General features: G+C 33.1%; 1 protein-coding gene across 1 annotated transcript in view; it reads right to left on the reverse strand.

Moving 5' to 3' along the window:
* The window catches only part of LOC127705798 (uncharacterized), a 55,465-nt gene that overhangs the window by 26,638 nt on the left and 8,718 nt on the right, over positions 1 to 20,109 (reverse strand). The window contains exons 4-6 of the mRNA XM_052210146.1: positions 19,805 to 20,078; positions 18,599 to 18,715; positions 17,876 to 18,112 (exon numbers count right to left, since the gene is read on the reverse strand). Coding sequence (XP_052066106.1) covers positions 17,876 to 18,112; positions 18,599 to 18,715; positions 19,805 to 20,078 — 628 coding nt within the window. The remainder of the gene's footprint in view (positions 1 to 17,875; positions 18,113 to 18,598; positions 18,716 to 19,804; positions 20,079 to 20,109) is intronic.

The following is a 20,109-nucleotide window of genomic DNA, read 5'->3' on the forward strand; positions in this document are numbered from 1 at the left end:
TAACAAAAGTATACGAATAAGGAGATGGGGTAAGATTGCCAATGAGACAACTATCCACAATAGTCCAAGTGACGTGAATGCAAGCAAATATAGTTCACCGTACAGACCTCAGCAATGTGTAAAACCCATACTTTAAAATGCCCTGACATGACAACGTGTGAAATAATTGAAACGAGAAAAACAACGGTCCCATTTCTGCCGAATCAATAAACGATAAACAAATATGACGGACACAAAACAACGACAACCACATTGAATTACAGGCTCCTGATTTTAAGCACTTAAAGAATGTGGCGGTGTTTCACATGTTTGTGTCAAAATCCTAGGTAGGTATAGACAAATGTTTTCATTTTCATCAAATAAAATACAAAATTTATTAAAAATTTATTTATTTATTTAATAATAAATCAACTCCATTGCTCTAATATGTTGTAAAAGAGTAAAACAAATGTCCGCCAACATTGTTACGAAGGAGATGTACACACTTAATAAACAGTAAATAGGGAGATAACTCTTACAAAGAAAAGTGTTCGGCTTAGAATGGGTGAAAATAAAAAGCGCATAAACTGTATGATACTATTTAAGAAATATCTTAGCGACATATTGCGAAACAAAAATTTTACGCGAGAACAAAATTTGGCGGAAGAAAAAAAAATAATAATCAGAACCAATACAGTAGGTCTTTCCACAGAAAAGTGGAAAGACCTAAATATAAATCAATTGTTTTTAAAACAATTGTTTACGGTCTTTCCTTTCCGAAACATGACAGATTAATTGATTTTTTTTATTGACTAATTAAACACATGGGACCGAGCCACTAGGAACAAGCGAAAAAGGAATTGAGAGCCTAGTTCCCGTGTTTAAACACTTGAGACCTTGCCTCTAGGAACACACGAAAAAGCAATTAAGAGTCTAGTTCCCGTGTTTAAACACTTGAGACCTAGCCTCTAGCTCTAGGAACACGCGAAAAAGGAATTGATAGTCTGGTTTCCGTGTTCAAACACTTGAGACCTAGCCTCTATGAACACGCGAAAAAGGAATTGAGAGTCTTGTTCCCGTGTTTAAACACTTGGGACCTAGACTCTAGGAACACGCGAAAAAGGGGTTGAGAGCCTTGTTCCCGTGTTTGAACACTTGGGACCTAGCCTCTAGGAACACGCGAAAAAGGGGTTGAGAGCCTTGTTCCCGTGTTTGAACACTTGGAACCTAGCCTCTAGGAACACGCGAAAACTGGTCCGTGTAACATGTTTGTTTATATTCAAATTATAATATTTGTAGGATTTAAACACACCTAAAAAAAATATCCTTGCATCTTCCTTTATAAATGTTCTCTTTTTTAATAGGACTTTCCGGAATTTGTGTCTTATTTACTTATTGATCTTATTGTGTGTGCATTGTATTCAGTTTTGTATTTCAAGGAAATCGGACCTGACCTGCATGGATCTTTTGTTTTTTTTTTTTTTTATCTTCGTGCACATTTTAATTCTTTTCGAAAAGGGGAAACCCCTATTTTATTTTAGGTAGCACGCGGCTGCAGATGGTGTGATTGTAACGTCACCAAGCTGATACACACAAAAATTAGTTTGCAGAGGGATTGTCGTCAAGACCAGACCTGTGTATAAAGATTGTGTGCAAACGGATTTAAATCTTCTTTCATTTACAGGTCATTGATGTCGGATTATGCATGCTTTTTTAGTACACATATTTATGGGAACACAGTTTTATTTTTTAATGCATGTTTAGAAATTTGAATCTAGGATTTTACTACTATTTACGAACTTTGGAGCGATTTCTACGTCTTTGATTTTAATTTCTCAATCCAGATTGGAACGTCAAGCGGACTGCACGTGATTTATACTGCTAACGAAAAATATATTTTCTCGATTTATTTTACAGGTAAACTATTGTCCAATCGCTGACCACTGGTCGTCATTCATAGCATGCACACAAAATAATGCTGGTGTTATAATACTTTAACAAAACGTTTATCGATTAATTTTCAGAAATACATGAATTGGAGCAGATTTTTGCAGGAATGGATTTGTATTTCAGAAAGAAATTTATTCATAAAAAAGAAGGATTAGCATTTTTATAATAAAATAGAAATGGAATTCCAAAAAAAAAGGGGGGAGGGGGCTAGAGGGGTGGTTGTGGGCCTTGGATGATTAACAAAGATAAATTGCATGTACGCATCATCATAGCTGTAAAGTTTGAAGCTATAATTAGTTAATTTGTTCATTTTTCCATTTCAGTGGCATGGAACCCCCCAAAAATGACGCGTACCATTTCGACAAAAACTCTCCAGTTAAATCATGTCGCGACTAACATTTTGATCAAATTTTGTTTTTTAGTTTTACCCCTTAACTTTATTCTGAGTAAAAGCAGCATGAAGTGAATGTCAAAATTTAGAACATGACCTTGACCTTTGACCTTGACCTCATTTTTTAAGTTGGACCCAAGGACCTCAAATAAAACGACTCTAGGTTTATACGCCTTACGGTTTATGAGTTCATATGTATCACTTATATAGAATGCATAAGGGGAAATAACTCTCATATGTAGTCTCCGGATATCTTCCGTCAAAATTAATCAAAACATCCTGAGGATATAACTAACAATTTGGTCAAATAAATTTGTCGTAATCTTATACGGTTCGGAAGTTTTAGAAATAACAAGGAAAACAGTGTTTTGGGAGATAACTCTTACAAGGAAAAGTATTTTTTACGCGGTGTCAGTTTCAAATGCGTATAAACTGTTCGATATCATATTCCAAATATCTAAGCGACATCTTGCAAAACAACAAAACTGCAAAGGAACAAAATTTGGCGGAAGAAAAAAAATAATCAGAACAAAAGCAATAGGTCTTTCCACGGAAAAGTGGAAAGACCTAATAATAATCAGAACAAATACAATAGGTCTGTCCACAGAAAAGTGTAAAGACCTAATAAATATAAGTACCAATTTAAAATAGGATTATCGGATTTGTATTCATCTGGTAAAATATTTTTACCATCAAATAAGTTAAGACGAGGAGAGTCTTCTTCAATTCAATTTGGATTTGTTGCTGTCCTTGCATTAAAATCTACTATAAGTAGTATTTTACCTTTATTCGAAAAGGAGCATATTTCTTCTTCTAGTGATATCAAATCATATTCATATTGGCTCGATGAAACAGGTGGGATATACACCGCACACATAAAAACATCTTGGGAGAACCAAAAGAATAATCTATTTAGTTTAAGCCAAATGCGATTTTTTGAAATAGTTGATTTTTCTAAGTGTACAATTCCCTTCCAAAAATGTAAATGATGATACCACCACTATGGCGTTTTGCTTTTTTCTTTTTTTCCTGGATTTTGAGATAAAATTAAACCCTGGAATTTTAAATTCTGCAGTGTCGCCTTTCCATGTCTCAAGTAGAATATTTAAATCATTATTTAATAAATCGACAAATATTTTTGTCATTAATCTTATCCACTAGACTACGGACATTCCAAGATTATACAATTCCTTGGTATAATAATATAGCTGAAGTGATACCAAAAATTCAAATTTTCTTGCTTTGCACATTAAGTTATAATGAAATAGTCATTACAATAAAAGCTTTTGTAGTGAAAATTGCCGCTACAAAAAAAAATTCTAGTACGCTGCAACTATTTCGTCCGACGGCAGATCATTCAAGTCTTTTAAACCGGAAGGTATCGAAAAGCCAAGAACAATTTATCATGACAAAAGGTCCAATAAGCTTCTCATTTGCGGGCACTTGGGAGATGCAGGGATATATTCTGTCACCTAAAATCTTACTCATGTTATCGCTTATAATTTCAGGAATTTTTAATGTAATAAACTGTTAATGGAATAAATCAAATCTGATAAAGAGGTTACTCAAATTTCTTCGCACACACAGAATGTAACATTAGATTTAGATTGGAAAAAGACAATATAAAAATATTAAACAAAACGTCTGTGTTACAATGAGAAACAAAATGTCGAAAACAAAATAGGATAATAGTAATGCAATCCATGACGATCCGAAAAATTGGCCAGCATTTTATCTGAACACAACTCGTCATATATATATACACATACGTTCGTGTATAAATTTACACAGTACTTGATATTTTGACAATACGAACCCTCCTTAAAAAAACATGTAATTTCTATTGCCTTGTGCCTTTATTTGCAGAAGATCCGTTATTAAGTATAAGAATAAGGAGATTTGGTATGATTGCGAATGAGATATCTAACACCACACTTGTCCAAATGACTCGCGGACAATACGATATATTCAAACTACTAATATGCATAACATCTATAAACTTTTTATTCACACCCTTTTTAATACAGAAATATATATTTGCTCAAACTTGTTAGTTTACAAAGCTTAATAGGTCTAGAGTGAGCTATGTTAGTCATTTACTATCATTCTTCTATCCATTTATATGTTCCACCACCAAGAAGGCCGTGACATATAGTGTTACCTATGTCCGTCATTCCGACATTTTCAAAAAGTTGTCCGCATTTTTACCTGCCGATGTAGATAATCTTTTTGGTACATGAAAATTATACTTGTCATGACTTTCTTTGAGTAGCCTGCCGTCCTGCTTTAGCTTCTGCTAGAAGCTATCACCTGCTTGAACTTTCAAATATTATCAATAAAAGCGAGCTCTGTCCGAAATGTAGAACATTAGAAAAACTAGAAATTAATACACAACTTATAGTGGATGCTAGTGCCTTGCTCTGTAACTGTCAATGTAAATGTGGATGTACAGATTTTCTTCATCTTGTAGAATACATAAGTAGAAAACTTTGCTTTGCTTTGCACATTAGACGTTAACAATATTATTAACATTGCCGGTGAATAAAAAGAAAGGATTGCTTGCAACCACTCAGTCAAAGGCGTGAATATTTAAAATCTAAATTATCTTTTGTTTTAGATTTTAATAGTGTAATAAACATTTAGTGGGTGTTAAATACACCATATCCTACTCTGTAACTAGATGTGTGTCTTTGAAAGGCAGGATCTTCACACAAGACAAAACAAGACAATGGCGGCAAAATTAATAAACTATAACCCAAAGTTCTCTAATACTTGTAATAAATGACAGCTTGGTCACAAAAATATTGCTTTAAACCATTCGAAATCCTAAGATTTGGCAGTTGTCTTTATCCTTGTCTTTGACGGGGCAAGGTTGGCATCTCTTGTATTTTGGATTTAGAAATCAAGTACAAAATAAATGTATTGGAGTTAATTATGAATTCTAAGGAAACTCCTAGTTTCGTGAATGTGCTAACCTAGAGGACATAAAATTTGTTTTGAAAAAGATAAAGTGGATATAAAAAACTCTCAGCCGAGATTTATTTGAATGCGCGTCGTATCTTGCAATAAGTAATTACAAGTATTACAATTAACTGAAGTAAGTTATCTTTGGGAAACAAATCAGGTATCAAAAAGGAAGAACGGACATAGGCTAATGAGATATCAACCAAGAGACACAAAAAATCTCGAATAACATGATGTATAATATACGTTTCTTATATTACCGGTTAATAAGTTTAGAAATTATCAATAAAGTATGGTTCCAACTCCCTCTGAAAAATTTGACCTTAGATAAATTTGCTTATTCTTAGTCGGTCTCTTTTGATGATTTATATTGCTCCTACCGTTTCTATGTAGTTAAACATGCCTGGATTTCAAATGTTTGGGTTTGCACTTTCCTGAAGAGGGTATATATAACGCAGGGAATTTATAAAGTGTTATTTTCAAAGAAAACAATATGCAGTCACCATGCATACAGTTTCACAAATCAAATTTTAAACCAGAGAAAGCATGAGTGGACATTTTACTTGTTTAAATTCTTAAGGTACACTGATGTATAAGGTACGTGTGCATACATGGTGTTATCAAAGAAAACTGGTTCGTTGATTAGAAATCGAGAAGTTTATTTTTTTTCAAGAGGGTAGAAATTAAGTATCGTGATGAAACAAGAACTCAATTAAGCACATAGAAGGATGTCAACATTTATCAAATTTGACAAGAAAATACTGCAGTTTATGAATGATTATCGTTTTAAAAAGGAGAAAATACAAAGAATGCAATCAGAAACAATACCGGTATATCGAAGAAAAACGCATAGCACCACTATGTTGTGTTGCTGATTTTAAGTAAAAATCTAGTGAAAAGTCGCATTCGACGATGTCATTAATGCGATAAAGAGGATAGTGGTTGCATGTCCTTAGTTATCTATCACAAATATTCCATAACAGATTATGATGAAAAAAAGTTTGTGCAAGATTTCTTCCAACTCTTAATCGATATAGCCCTTTATACATTGGCTTCTTTGTAAGCAGCAATCCCCTATCAATGAAATCATAATAAGAAATTAAAGTCCTGGAATAAAGTTTCAATATGGAAATTTTAAAATATGCATGCAGGTTCTGATGAAATGTCAATGCATAGAAATAAAAGTTGTGTATGTCCTCCATGTACATTATAATGTCTTGTCTCAGAAATATTTTTCTAAAACATTTTTCCATTTCAATTCAACAAATTACTAATTTTAAGTTTAACATTTATTTATATATTCCATAATAAATCCACTACAAGTCCTTCAACCTTTAGAAAACTTTCCTACATGTGATGCTAATTTGTTTTCCTGAATATGACTGACTAATTTTCCACTCAACAAGGAATCAATAAATCAATCCTAAAATAGATGCGAAAGATACCAGAGGGACATTCAAACTCATAAGTCGAAAATAAACTGACAACTCCATGGCTAAAAAGAAAAAGACAAACAAGAGCACACAAAACACAACATAGAAAACTAAAGACTGAGCAACACGAACACCACCAAAATCTAAGCTGATCTTAGGTGCTCCGGAAGGGTAAGCAGATCCTACTCCACATGTTCGCCAGTCGTGTTGCTTATGTACATTCAAACCCATTAATAATTCAAATTCGGTAGTTCACTTTTGATATATTTTCTGTCGATCAAGTACAATATCGCAAATCAAAAAACATGTGTTATCATATTTTTGCACCCCTGTTATCTGAAGTGGCTTCATTATTTCATGACACGTGAACCATTGAAAGTTCCTTGTAACAAAACAGCAACAACAAAACAAAACAGAACATCCATCTAAACGATATTGTGAAATATTCAGTGAAGATGTATTAGATCACTTTCGACTTCAATGTTCGTGCCGTAAACTCCCAACGACAAATAGTGTATGATGAAGACATAATCTTTCAATCAGTTTGATTGAGGTCTTGAGCTGGCATGTCAGTAACTGCTAGTATTCCCTTGTTAATTTTTTTTATCATTGTTATTTTGCTTAGTCTCTTTTGTTATATGTTCTGACATCAGACTGGGTCTTCCTTTAAACTGAGTTTTACTGTGCGTATTGCTGTGTGTTTGTTTATTCTTCATTGGATAGAGGTATGGGGGGGGGGGGTTGAAATCTCACAAAACATTTTTAACCCCGCCGCATTTTTGCGCCTGTCCAGACTGATGAGCCTCTGACCTTTGTTAGTCTTGTATGTTTTTTTAGAATTGTAGAATTTTAGTTAATGTATTTGTTTTGGAGTTTGGTGTGACGTCCATTTTCATTGAACTAGTACACATTTTGTTTAGGGGCCAGCTGAAGCCCGCCTCCGGGTGTGGACTTTTCTCGCTGTGTTGAAGACCCATTGGTAGCCTTCAGCTGTTTGCTGCTCTTTGGTCCGGTTGTTGTCTCTTTGATACATTCCTCATTTCCATTCTCAATTTTATGCTTAATAAGGAATCTTCCTCTATTTAAAAGAGGAAGTAAAACTATTGCGCGGAAACCAAATTGTCAACTTTATAGACAAAGACGACGACAGGTCGATCACATAAAACACCCTCCTTTTATCCTTGTTGGTGGCAACTTGAAGTAGTAGGATTGTACACAAATGGGCAATGGTTTTGGGTGTAAATTTTAGCCTGAATCAGCGAATTTAAACTTTCATACAAATAATGTGGTTCTAAAATTTTACATCTAAAATTATTAAACAAAATTCAAATGTACGTCGTCGTGTTTAAAATATTGACATTTGTATTTTTTGAAACAATGTTGGAACGGTTTTTAATTCGAATTTAAACATTTTAATAAATTATCAATGACAAAACATAAGCTATTTTTTATTCACATATTCTTGCTTAGTTTTGGGGATAATTTTTGCTAATGCTCCGTCTCGTAACTTTATACATAAATAAATAGGAGGTAGTTGTCTGCATAAAGTTACGCCAAATCGTTAAAACACTACTTCAAAAAATGTGTATCTGAAAAAGAGTTGATCCTAGTAGTTGAAGAGATAGATATGTGTACTCCTACAAACACTTTACCCTTTAATAGAAGAGAAACTTTCACTAAAATCATTGAATTATGAAATATGGATTACATAACATATTCTACTTGAGACATGAACTTTTTTGTTATGTGTTCATTTCCAAAAATAAGATATATCTATATCATATATATATATCAGAATTTCAGTCCGTATCAACAAATGAAAAGGTAAGACGAGGAGATCTTAAAAGTATATTCTTTTATATAGATGAATTATTTGACAGACTTTTAAATCAATAATGATCATTTTAATGGTAATTGTAGGTAGTCCAGATTGAAAAAATTCATACATTCGCCTCTCTGTTTAAACAGTTGTCTGAGGAATAATGTTAGTTGTGCGGATCATTCCGTTAGATACATATGCTAAAAAGATAATTGGTTTTTTTTTGCTGAATAAAAAATAAAAATAAGAATAGAAAATCGCTGTAAAAGCAGACTTATTTCATGTATTTTTACATGTTTAAAGCAGGCAATGACGTCAAATTTAGTATTGGCATGCATACAAAACTTCCAATCAATTGAGAGGGAGGTTTCCCAGCAAGTGTCCGACTTCAATCATTTCGGATATCTTTTAAAACAGGTAAACCAGAAGTAATTTATTCGTTTTGCTAAAATCTTCATTTATAGTTCATTTTAAAGGAAAAAAATATTATCTTTCCAACATTGTAAAGTTAGAGAAAGTTCAACCAAACCGTTTATGAAAATAAATACTGGAAACTAGCACATCTTATGTTTCCGTCTATCGTCAATTCCGTATGCAAAGAGAGACAACTCCGCAGCACTATTCAATGAATAATCAGAAAGGTGAAAAAAATAAGAATAATATGCAATTTCTACATCAAGCAGAAATCCAAGTGTGTTGGTAATCAATATTTCACATGAAAATTCGAAAAGGGTAAGAATTTTTTTTTGTTGTCTTAAATGTTTGTTTGAATCGATTATGATTTTAATATAAAAAAAATTACCAATTAGATAATTGTATATCTTAGTGTATAATTATACAATTTCTTGGTAACTTATATAGCTAAGGTGAAGCACATTTTCTTTGTTTGCATTTCGGACTACAGTGAAATAGTCATTACAATATAAGCTTTTGTACTGAAATTGCCGCTATCCGTCTCGGCAAAGAAAAAATAAAATATTTCCAGTACGTTGCAACTATTTTAATAAAAAAAAAAACCGCTAAAACCAGAGACATACAGTACTCATTTTATATGTTTCTCCCCTAAATCTTATCGCATGAAGAATTATTGAAAGTCAGACCCACAATATGAATAATAGAAGTGGAGTATATACGTAAATACCGGAGATAAAATCCAAGAAAACAATAACTCAAAAGCATGACATCTTTTCTACAATTGTGGAAAAGAATCTGCTTACCAGTTGTCGATAAAAATCTTAACAGGACATTTTCTATTAATCGGCTCAATTCGAGAGAGAAAACAACTTTTTCTCCTGCTTTTCATGGCCGCGTTTTTGTGGTATAATGTCAGCAGACTGTATCAGTTAAAAAAATGTTAAATACAGTTACAATATGCCCTACCAAAGACCCCTTTTGTTCTTTTGTATACGTTGACATAGTTAATACAAACATTGATCATGGGACCTTTAAACTTTGTGGTAGCCTTAATGGCTGTTTACACCATTTTATACATTTAGAATTTAATCGGTAAGATTGTTTTACTAACAGTATATTAGACTATACAAGAATACTTGTGAAACAGTTAACAAAATGTGTATATTGCGCATTTCAATTTCTATAAAATCTTCTACGTTGGCATAGCTCTGACTTGGACAAGTTTCTTCATGTTAACAAAACTTACTTGTTTGTCACCGATTTGACTTTGAGAATCTATGATTACATTTTGAGATTGATTGATTGATTGATTGTAACTTGATAAACGTCATGTGGCAGATATTACTACCACAGGAATAGATGACTTATTAGACAAAACCTTCCGGAACTTTGGGTTCTCGAAGCTCAACAACTTCGTACTTTATTTGTTCTTTTTAACTTTTTTGATTCGAACGTCACCAATGAATCTTTTGTAGACGAAACGCATGTCTAGCGTACAAAATTGTATTCTGGTACCTATGATTAGTTTATTAATTATGATCAAATTGGTGTTTTGTGTGCAAACTTTTAAAGGTGACATAACAAAAACAAATCTACAGTCTAAACATTCTCCTCTTTCATTTTTTTCTTGCCAAAAAAGGGGGCAATAACATAATTTTGCCCATCTACCTCATTTGAAAGGGGGATGGGGAATGCCTCATTGCCCCTGTTTCGTATGAATTATAACCGCGAAGTTTAACACACGAATACAGCTAAATGTAAAAACAATTCAAACTTGATTTTGGTAAAAGTATGGCCCGTAAGAATACATATATATTGTACTGCATGTCAATTGGATTTCATGAATTCTTCGTGTTTCATGACGTTTCTTATGCTAGTAAGTCTTTTAAATTGCATTTGATATGGCTTTTACTTTGTGCAAAAACAGCTAATTTATCTTGCGTATATCGACTTTTTTCTTTAAGTGGAATATCCATATACATGTAGTCTCTAGCTGTCTGTTATAAGCAGGAGGTGGAAAGAAATGCCTCCGATAATATCGCTTCTTAAACTTTGTCGTCCCAAAAACCACCCAATCAGAAATTATATTTAATACAAATGAAGATCTAAACCAATCTTCATTAAATATAGCTTTTTACATAATAACCAGACAGCTTGTCAAGTTAAGCACCCTTTAAAACTTAACTGTTTTGTGCTGTATATTCACCTATAATCTCTCCTTACCACACAAATGCATGTATGCTGTTCTCATATTTACGAAGCTTTTTGTCTAGTAAAGCCCCGACCCTCGGTGTTTTCTGCTGCAGAGTCACCTGCAGTATTTCCCTACCAACTGGACGTCTTTACTGTTCTTAATTTCTTATAGTATTTTATTTTCGTTTAATATTATTTCAGTTCGGATTCATTTAAAAAAAGGTTTTATACATGCATATGCTACATACTGCGATTAGAGAAACAGCAGATGTTATTTGTAATCTTTGTTGTTGAAATGAAATTATGTTCTATTTTTCTCTCTCCATATCTCCATGTTATTTACTATATGTACATATTCGTAAATTGATACACTGTTATGTTTGAATGCATGCCCTCCATGGGCCCAAATTGGTTAAATAATATATTGTATATATTTATTGAACGCGTAAACTACTTAAGGTTAAAGTTATAGGATCGTTCTACCTACATTGTTCTTTTTTTTAACAGAAAATCCTTTTTACTTTGTATTATTCTAAATTAGTAATATTCAAGAAGATGAACATTCACTGTGACATACAATTCATGGTTCCTCTATATTGCATAGTTCACTGAAGCCAGTTGCAACGAAGTCAACTCGCTTATAATACGATGAATATCTGGCTTTCAAAACTTCGGTTTTCGTTCAATCTATAGAGCCCTAAACTATATTGTAGTTTTAGTTACCAAAATTGGTTTGAATTTGCCCATGTGAAGAGAAAGATCACTACTGACTTGGGGTCAATATAATAAAGGTCTAAAAAAGTGATCTTTTACAATGTCCAAAGTGCATTTTGTACAAATCAAGACAAGAAAGTTATACAATCATATATTTTTTTCGTATTTCAATTGTAAATAATCCAAACAAAGTTAATTGTGTTAAGCAAAAAAAATGATTATTTTTATTTGTTTAATTTATAAAAAAAAAATCCCATAAAGGTTTTTAACTATTCTTTCATTTTTCACTTAATAATTACCTGACTTTGGTCCTTCTCTAACAGGTAAGTAAAATTTCTGACCAGTTGAATGGTATGGTTTGATGAAACACATTGCAGTTCGATTATACTTTTGAATGAATAGAGCAGGACAATCAATCCAGGGTAAAAATATCTATCAAGTGCTGACGGTATTTTGTTTTTTGTCCTTACGGACTGCGATTAACGATTGTAAAAGACTATACTATACTGGTTTTACTTACTTGTGACATTTTCCCTAATATATCAATTTTTATTTAATTTCAGGAAAACGTGGTACATGGCTACATCTGTAAGTGATCCCTGTGACGTTTGTGTTGGGCAGTCCATATCAAAACAAGCAGTCAAATGGTGTCCTGAATGTGAAGAAGCCTATTGTTTGGAATGTATTAACCACCATGGAATTGCCAAGGCAACCAAAGATCATCAAGTCATAGCTGTAGAAAATTATATGAAATTACCGCCTTTTGTAATAGAAACCAAGCATCACTGTACAAAACATGGATCACGTTTCCAAAATTACTGTCGTAGTCACGAGAATCCTTGTTGCAAACGATGCATCAACACAGATCATTAGAAATGTCCCGATTTGCCACCTCTTGATGATGTCATCCAGGACGCAAAATCATCAGTCACGTTCGCTGTTATTGAGGTACGTCTTCATAATCTAAAGAAATTCTTTTCTGAAGTCATTACAGAAAAAGAAGAAAACTTTGATGAAATCAAACTTCAACATTAGACGATAGAGAAACAAATCAGAAAAATGCGAATAGATATCAATCAGCATCTTGATAACTTAGAGAAGCAAATAATGCAAATACTGTCCATCAAAGAAAATCGCCATCAAAAAGATATCGAGAAATTATTATAGCATGTTGAAGAAATCATCCACTCGAATAGACAGCCTTATGGAAAATATAGATCCAATAAAGCAGTATGCTTCAAATTTGCAGACCTTCTTGAGCACGAAAGAAATAGACAGGGAACTGTATAAAACTGAGAAGAAAGTTTAAGTTTTATGCAAAGATGACAGTTTGAATAGATACGTTATCTCATTTATTAAGTACGACAAGCTTGGAAATTTCATGGAAAACTTACAGTCTTTTGGAGAAGTTTCAAATACGTATGAAAAGACGAAAATTCTTCATGAGAAATCAAAAGTAGATCAAGCACAGATAGTTGCAGTACCAAGCAAACATGTTGAAAACAAGAATCTTGTACTTGAAAAGAAGATAGTGGTTCCTAGACCAGGTAAAAGTAGTTTTGGTTCAGTTACGGGATGTGAAGTATTACAAAACAAACATTTTCTATTTTCATATTTTGATAGCTTGAATAGTAACAATTGTTGTTTAAGTTTGCTAGGCGAACATGACATCGAAATATTTGTTTTTAAACATGACAAAATTGGTGGAATTTACCCTTATGGTATTGCTGTTATCAATGATACGACAGTAGCTATAGCACCAGTGAATCGTTCAAAATCAATTGTAATCTTCAACATTGAAACCAAAAAGGTATTCCAAGTGATAGAAACTAAACACCCATGCAGTGGTGGGATATCATGTTTCGAAAATACTCTGATATACAGTTGCGGGAAAGAAGGTTTGGAAATGAGATCGCTGGATACAGGAAAAGTCCATACTTTGAAATTTGCTAGTAATGATCCATGGGAGCACACTTTATTCAAGAACAAAATTTATATTACAGATAATAGCAGTGATACAGTATTATGTTATGACATGGATGGAAAAGTCCATTGGAGATGGCAAAATGTTGACGAAATTAAGTATATTGGCGGAGTAGCCGTCGATAACAACTCAAATTTTATATTGCGGGTGTAAAGTCAGGTCGCATTCTGATTATTTCACCCGACGGCAAAACTTTCAAGTCTTTTATACCGGAAGGTATCAAATGGCCAAGAGCAATTTATTACGACAAAATTACGAATAAACTTTTGATTTGCGAAAATAATGGAGATGCGGGGATATATTATGTCTCCTAAAATTACATTCGTGTTATCGCTTATTTTGTCAGAAAATTTTCATGTAATTATATAATAAATCAATTTTAATAAAGAGGTGTGTACTGCTTTGTACATCCAATTTTATTTTTTTAGATATAAAATAGATACAACAAATATACCAACACAACTGTGTTCAATGCAAACCAAAATGTCGAAAAATGCATGCAATTCCAAGACGATTTAAAAAAAACAAAAAGAAAAGAAAGAGCCCAACTCATCACATATATATACGATAGTGTTAACTGCACAAAACACTGAGAACTGAAATATGGACAATGCGAACTACGCTTAAAAAATGTATTTTCTAAAGCATTTGGCTGCATGTATTCCAAAAACATCCTAACTTTAATACAAGAATAAGGAGATGTGGGCGCTATGATTGCCAACGAGAAGGAGATGTGGGCGCTATGATTGCCAACGAGACAGCTATCCACAATAGTCTTAATTACGTGGATGTAAATATATATAGGTCAACGTACGGCCTTCAACAATGAGTAAACCCATATAAAAGGCCACGAAATGAAAAAAAAATGAGGAACAATTCAAATGAGAAAACACACGGCCTGATTTATGACAAAACAATCAACGAAAAACAAATGACTGACAAAAACCGACGACAAACACTTAATTACAGGCTCCTAAATTTGGGCACTTAAAAAATGTAGCGGGTTAAACATGTTTGTGAGACCTCAACCCAATCCCATCTAACCTCGGACAGTGGCATAATAGTACAACATAAGAACGAACTGTAAAAATCGGTTGGAAATAGCTTTTATCATCAGATCGGCATGATGCACAAAAACATTAAACACAACTAACATAAAGGCAAGACACAATGTACCGAAGTAAGAGTTCACACAGTTACTAAAAGTCTATTCGATACCACTTTACAAAAAAGCAATTATTACACAACTAACGGATTTAGTGTAAAGACGTCATAAATAGTATGAGAAAAGCATGACCTAAAATTATTTAAATATTCACTTAACTAAATAAAGTATGAATGCTACCGGAACCTTTCTCTATTTGTAGTTTAAAACGCATTCATAGTCTAATAAGTAGCCTAGATTGTTAGTCCGTGTCAACTTTCATCTTCGATTTTAATTTCAATAGTTTTGCCCATAATATCATTTCTCACAGTTACGTAGTTTATATGTCTAGCGTGAGCTATTCAGTTAAGTCATTTGCTCTCTTTCGGCTATCAATTTTGATGTACCCGCCACCAAGTGGCCTTGGCATATAATGTATAACCCATGTCTGTCATTCCGTCCTTCTCAATCAGTTGTCCTTAATTTTGCCTGCAGATCAATAGATAATGTATTTTAGTCTTAAACGGTCATTTTTATTTTAACAACATTTGAAAAGTCTGAACAACAAATTATTAAGAAATGTTCAGTCTTTTAGTCAATTTTCATTCCTGTTGACTTCGGCAAATTCACTACTGTTCACTACAATTTACTTGTAGTCAATTCCGTACTCTTTGGTTGCAGCGAATTCAGTACTGTTCCGGGACTATTTTCTTGCAGTCACTTCAGGACTTCAGTAGCGTTCAGACAATTCAGTATGTAAATGGTGTGTACAAATATATAACAACTGTTGGTCAGATCTAAATTGTCTGCAAGTAAATTGCCTTAACTGTACTGAATTTACCGCAGTGGATAAGTCTAAATAAACTCATAGATACCAGGATTAAAATTTTGTACGCCAGACGAGCGTTTCGTCTTCAAAAGACTCGTCAGTGACGCTCGAATCAAAAGAGTTAAAAAGGCCAAATAAAGTACGAAGTTGAATAGCATTGAGGACCAAAATTCCGGAGGGTTTTACCGAAAACAGTAAAAGTAATCTACTCCTGGGGTAGAAAAACCTTAGTATTTAGAAAATTCAAATTTTTTTTAACAGTTATATTTATGACCATATCAATGATATTTCATGTCAACACAAAGTTGACTAAAATACTGAAAATGATTTAAGGGATTAATTGTTCAGTCTTTTAAGAACTGTTTAGTTAAAAATTGCCGTTTCAAATAAGAATTGTAAATTTGTAAAAATGCGGTAAAGAGGACAGGATATTGGCTGCTGAAACTTGTCCTTTGTTTTCTATGACACAAATATTCCATAACTGTTAAATAATTTATGATGACTTGCTTAAAACTTTTAATCAATGAGCCTTTTTTTATTTTCTAACTTATAAGCAGCAATCGTCTTTCAATGAGATCATAATAGAAAATGCAAGTCCTGAAATATATTGTTTCAATAGGAACATTTTACCATATGGAGGTGCTGCTGAAATACAACTACATAGAAATGAAAGTAATATATTGTTCACCATGTGCATTACATTGCCGTGCGTACGCGTGACAGCAATATCTTTCTAAAACAAATCTCCATTCCATCATTCATACAAATTACAAAATTTATTAAACATTTATTTATATATTCCATAATAAATCCACTCCATTGCTCTAATTGGTGGTAAAAGTGTACAAAAAATGTGTCCGCCAGCATCGTTGTTTTCCGTTATATACGCATATGACGTCACATGAAGTACACGATTATGTCTAGTGACTAAAATATTCTTTTCATTCCAACTAGATTCCGATGGTATAATAATATCTTCATGGAAAAGAATTCCTGGATTTCTTTTGTCGAATCTTTTTCTAATTTTCTCTGCTGATCTGTTATATGCTATCACGTAGGATGCCTGTAAAAAAAAATACATGAAGCATGAATGTCATGAATGGAGGACAATAAACTACAAAAGACGTTAACTAAAACTCTTCCTCTTTTTTAGGTTTACTTTGAATGTAATTTAATCAAATCGTCTTCAAAACTATTGTGTCCTACCTTTTACAAGTAAACAATCTACAGGCAAACTTTCGCGGTAGGGAAACCAAAGTGATAAAACAAAACGGACGAAGATGACCACAGACAACTACATGTAACATAAAAACAACGCCTTATTCGAGTTTGTACTATCATGGAAAATTGCATGATTGTATACAAATTTTTAATTTGCGTGTTTCAATGTATGAAAGTGATTTTCTTTTTAAAAGTCACCTGACTTTAACATTGTCTTTAGAATGCAGCTTTTTTCTTTAGCTATGGAATATATTTGTTTAAATCGAGATTTTTGCTCCTTTTAAATCTAATTTTTTTTTACCTAATTTTGGAAATTGTATGCTTGAATTCAGAATTGCATATACGTGGTGTAGGTGCTTTGCATGAAGCTATGCCACACTGTTTTAGAGTGATTATTGTCATTTCCGTGTATATCTATTGTTAATATTTGTTGTTAGTGATTAACAGACTTCCATTGGTAGTGTAGTTCACTTGTATTTGTTTGGCGGTTTTGTGAACACTTTGTGATATCATTTCAAGGTTAAGATTGATATGTTTGGGTTTTTTTCTCGCGGTTTTTTCCACCAGCTAATTTCAGTAATGGATAAAGGAACTGCACATTTTGAAAACAAGATATCGATAATGAAAATGTAAAAGAAACACGGAATTGCACTTAAAAGTTTTTTTCATAATTATTCCTGGTAGGGTGCATAGAGTGTTTGGCGGGGATGGGGGAATTGGAGGAATAGCGTTTTTGGTAACTTTTATTACATGCACATATCTGTGTGCAATTTATAAAAAAAGATGCAAGTTCTTTCTTGTTGGTACGTTGGAACAAAGATATCTTAACATTATACTTACGTAATTCAAGTCCTTGCATGTACGTTCTGGAGAATTGTCGTTTTGCGTTATTCCTAGCTTTTTCAAAATTGCATCTCTTCGGAACATCCTTGCATGTATCTGTAAAGGTATCTCATCAGAATCTATCTTTTCGACTGGCGTGTCCAGTTGTGAAAATAAGTATATGGTAACTTTTGAAACAGATTCGTTAAAGAGAGCCGGATTGAATGCTGACTGATATGTGAAATAACTCTCTATCTGAAATAAATTTGTAAAAATACTAATAATTATATAGGTTAAAAAAAACACATTTTAACAGGATTATTGCATCCCTAGTAGAGTATTGTATATTCTACGAGAGGTTATTATATCTACCGTTATCCGTGCAATAACATAGATTTTATTGTATTGCAACACAATGGCAAGAACATATACCAAACGAAAATGTCGTCGGTTTGAAGCGATATTGCATTGCATGTTATACCGGCGAATATTGCACGCCAAGTTTTGGTAACATTCCATACGGGGAATCTGGGACTTTTATACTAACTGTCAATATATTATGTCCCACTCCCAGAGGGAATATTTTTATTTGCTATGCAAACTTAAATTTTCATCCTTGACTAGACTGTGAATATGAAAGGAATGCATCTGCTGGTAAAAACAGTAGAATGTCCTTGTTAACTAACTTCAGTAATAGTTGAAAAATCTGAATATCATATGAAAAATACATAAATTACTTACATTAATTCGAGTTGAATCTGGACCAACAAGATCTGATAACCACATCTGCGACTGTTTAACCCAGTGCGACTTGTATTCTTTTGGGTCTATGGTTATCTGATGGGCTTTCAGTAACGGCTGAAATATGCCATTTGGAATTATTTTAGAATGCTGTTCTCTCTAATTCTGCAGTGTGCATTAAAATTATTATCCGTTTGATAAATTTTTACATAAACAACACGTTGAAAAAATTTTGCCTCGTGTAAATTTCCGCCAATTCCACTCGGAACAATGTACTCGGCTTTTTTCCATTGAATTAGTAGAGAGAGAGATCCACTCAACCCCGTTGGAAGTATTTATCCAAGCTCGATTGTTTAGATTTTAAAGTTTGAATACTCTGTATGTTTTTTTATGCGAATTTTTTTTTTCTTTTTTACCTCCCTTTAATTTTTAATGTTGTTGTTTTTTTGTTTTTTTTTTATTAAATGGTCATATTGATTTGCGTGACAGATTAAAAGGGACTTACACTGTTACACATCTTTTTATTTTGTTAAACACAGCCTTGTGATTTGATTTGATTTTTGGTGTTTTAACGCCACTATTAAGCACCGCTTTTGGGCTATTTCGTGGCGGCCAGTTTTTATTGGTGTAGGAAGCCGGAGTGCTCGAAGAAAACCACCGACCTTCGATAGGAAAACTAACAATCCTAGTCAATTAAGATTGGAGTCGAGTGCACCCGCACGAGCAAGGTTCGAACTCACAACCTCAGTGTTGACTGGCTAGTGGTTACAGTAGTAACTACTTAGACCACTCGGCCACCGAGGCCCCCTCACAGCCTTGTGTATGCAGAAATTAAACGTTGAGTTCGTTTTTTCGTTTTTTGCCATGACATTGTCAGTTTGTTTTCAACTTATGAGTTTGAATGTTCCTTTGGTATCTTTCGCCTCTCTTTTTTAACATACTTTTCATTGATAGCCTTTTTAATTTTGAGGATATTTTCAGTGAATTGTCATCGTCCATCCTCGAGCTCATCTTAATTCATCTGACAAAACAATTGAACTGAATTCGAATCACTGTGTTCAATACAATATCTCAAATTTCTAACTGTTTTGTTGAAATACTGAAAAATGTTCAATGTTTCGTATCATTTTAAGCGGTTTTTTAGAGCGAGACGAAAAAGGGATGAAATCTGAAAACTATTGATAATCATGAGTATTTAAATCATACCTCCAAAATTTTGTTAGTTTCTACAAAGTAATCATTCAAAGAATCTAGAACAACTCTACCATTGTCCCCTCTACAGTAGAAAAGAAATGTAGAAATTGGTTGCAGAATGTATTGGAGAAGATTTTCATATTCCGTGTCTAAAGTGATGTCCTGTATAAGTAGATGGATAGGAAGTTGACCATTACTGAATATTCCATGATTAACACCATCTAACACTACCATTGGATAACGGTATTTTAGACTGGGATCAGCTTTTATTTGTTGTAGAAACTTTCTGTTTGAAAAATGAATAGATGAAATGATAA

The sequence above is a fragment of the Mytilus californianus genome, unplaced genomic scaffold, assembly GCF_021869535.1.
Source record: "Mytilus californianus isolate M0D057914Y unplaced genomic scaffold, xbMytCali1.0.p SCAF_6, whole genome shotgun sequence".
Lineage (NCBI taxonomy): Eukaryota > Metazoa > Mollusca > Bivalvia > Mytilida > Mytilidae > Mytilus > Mytilus californianus.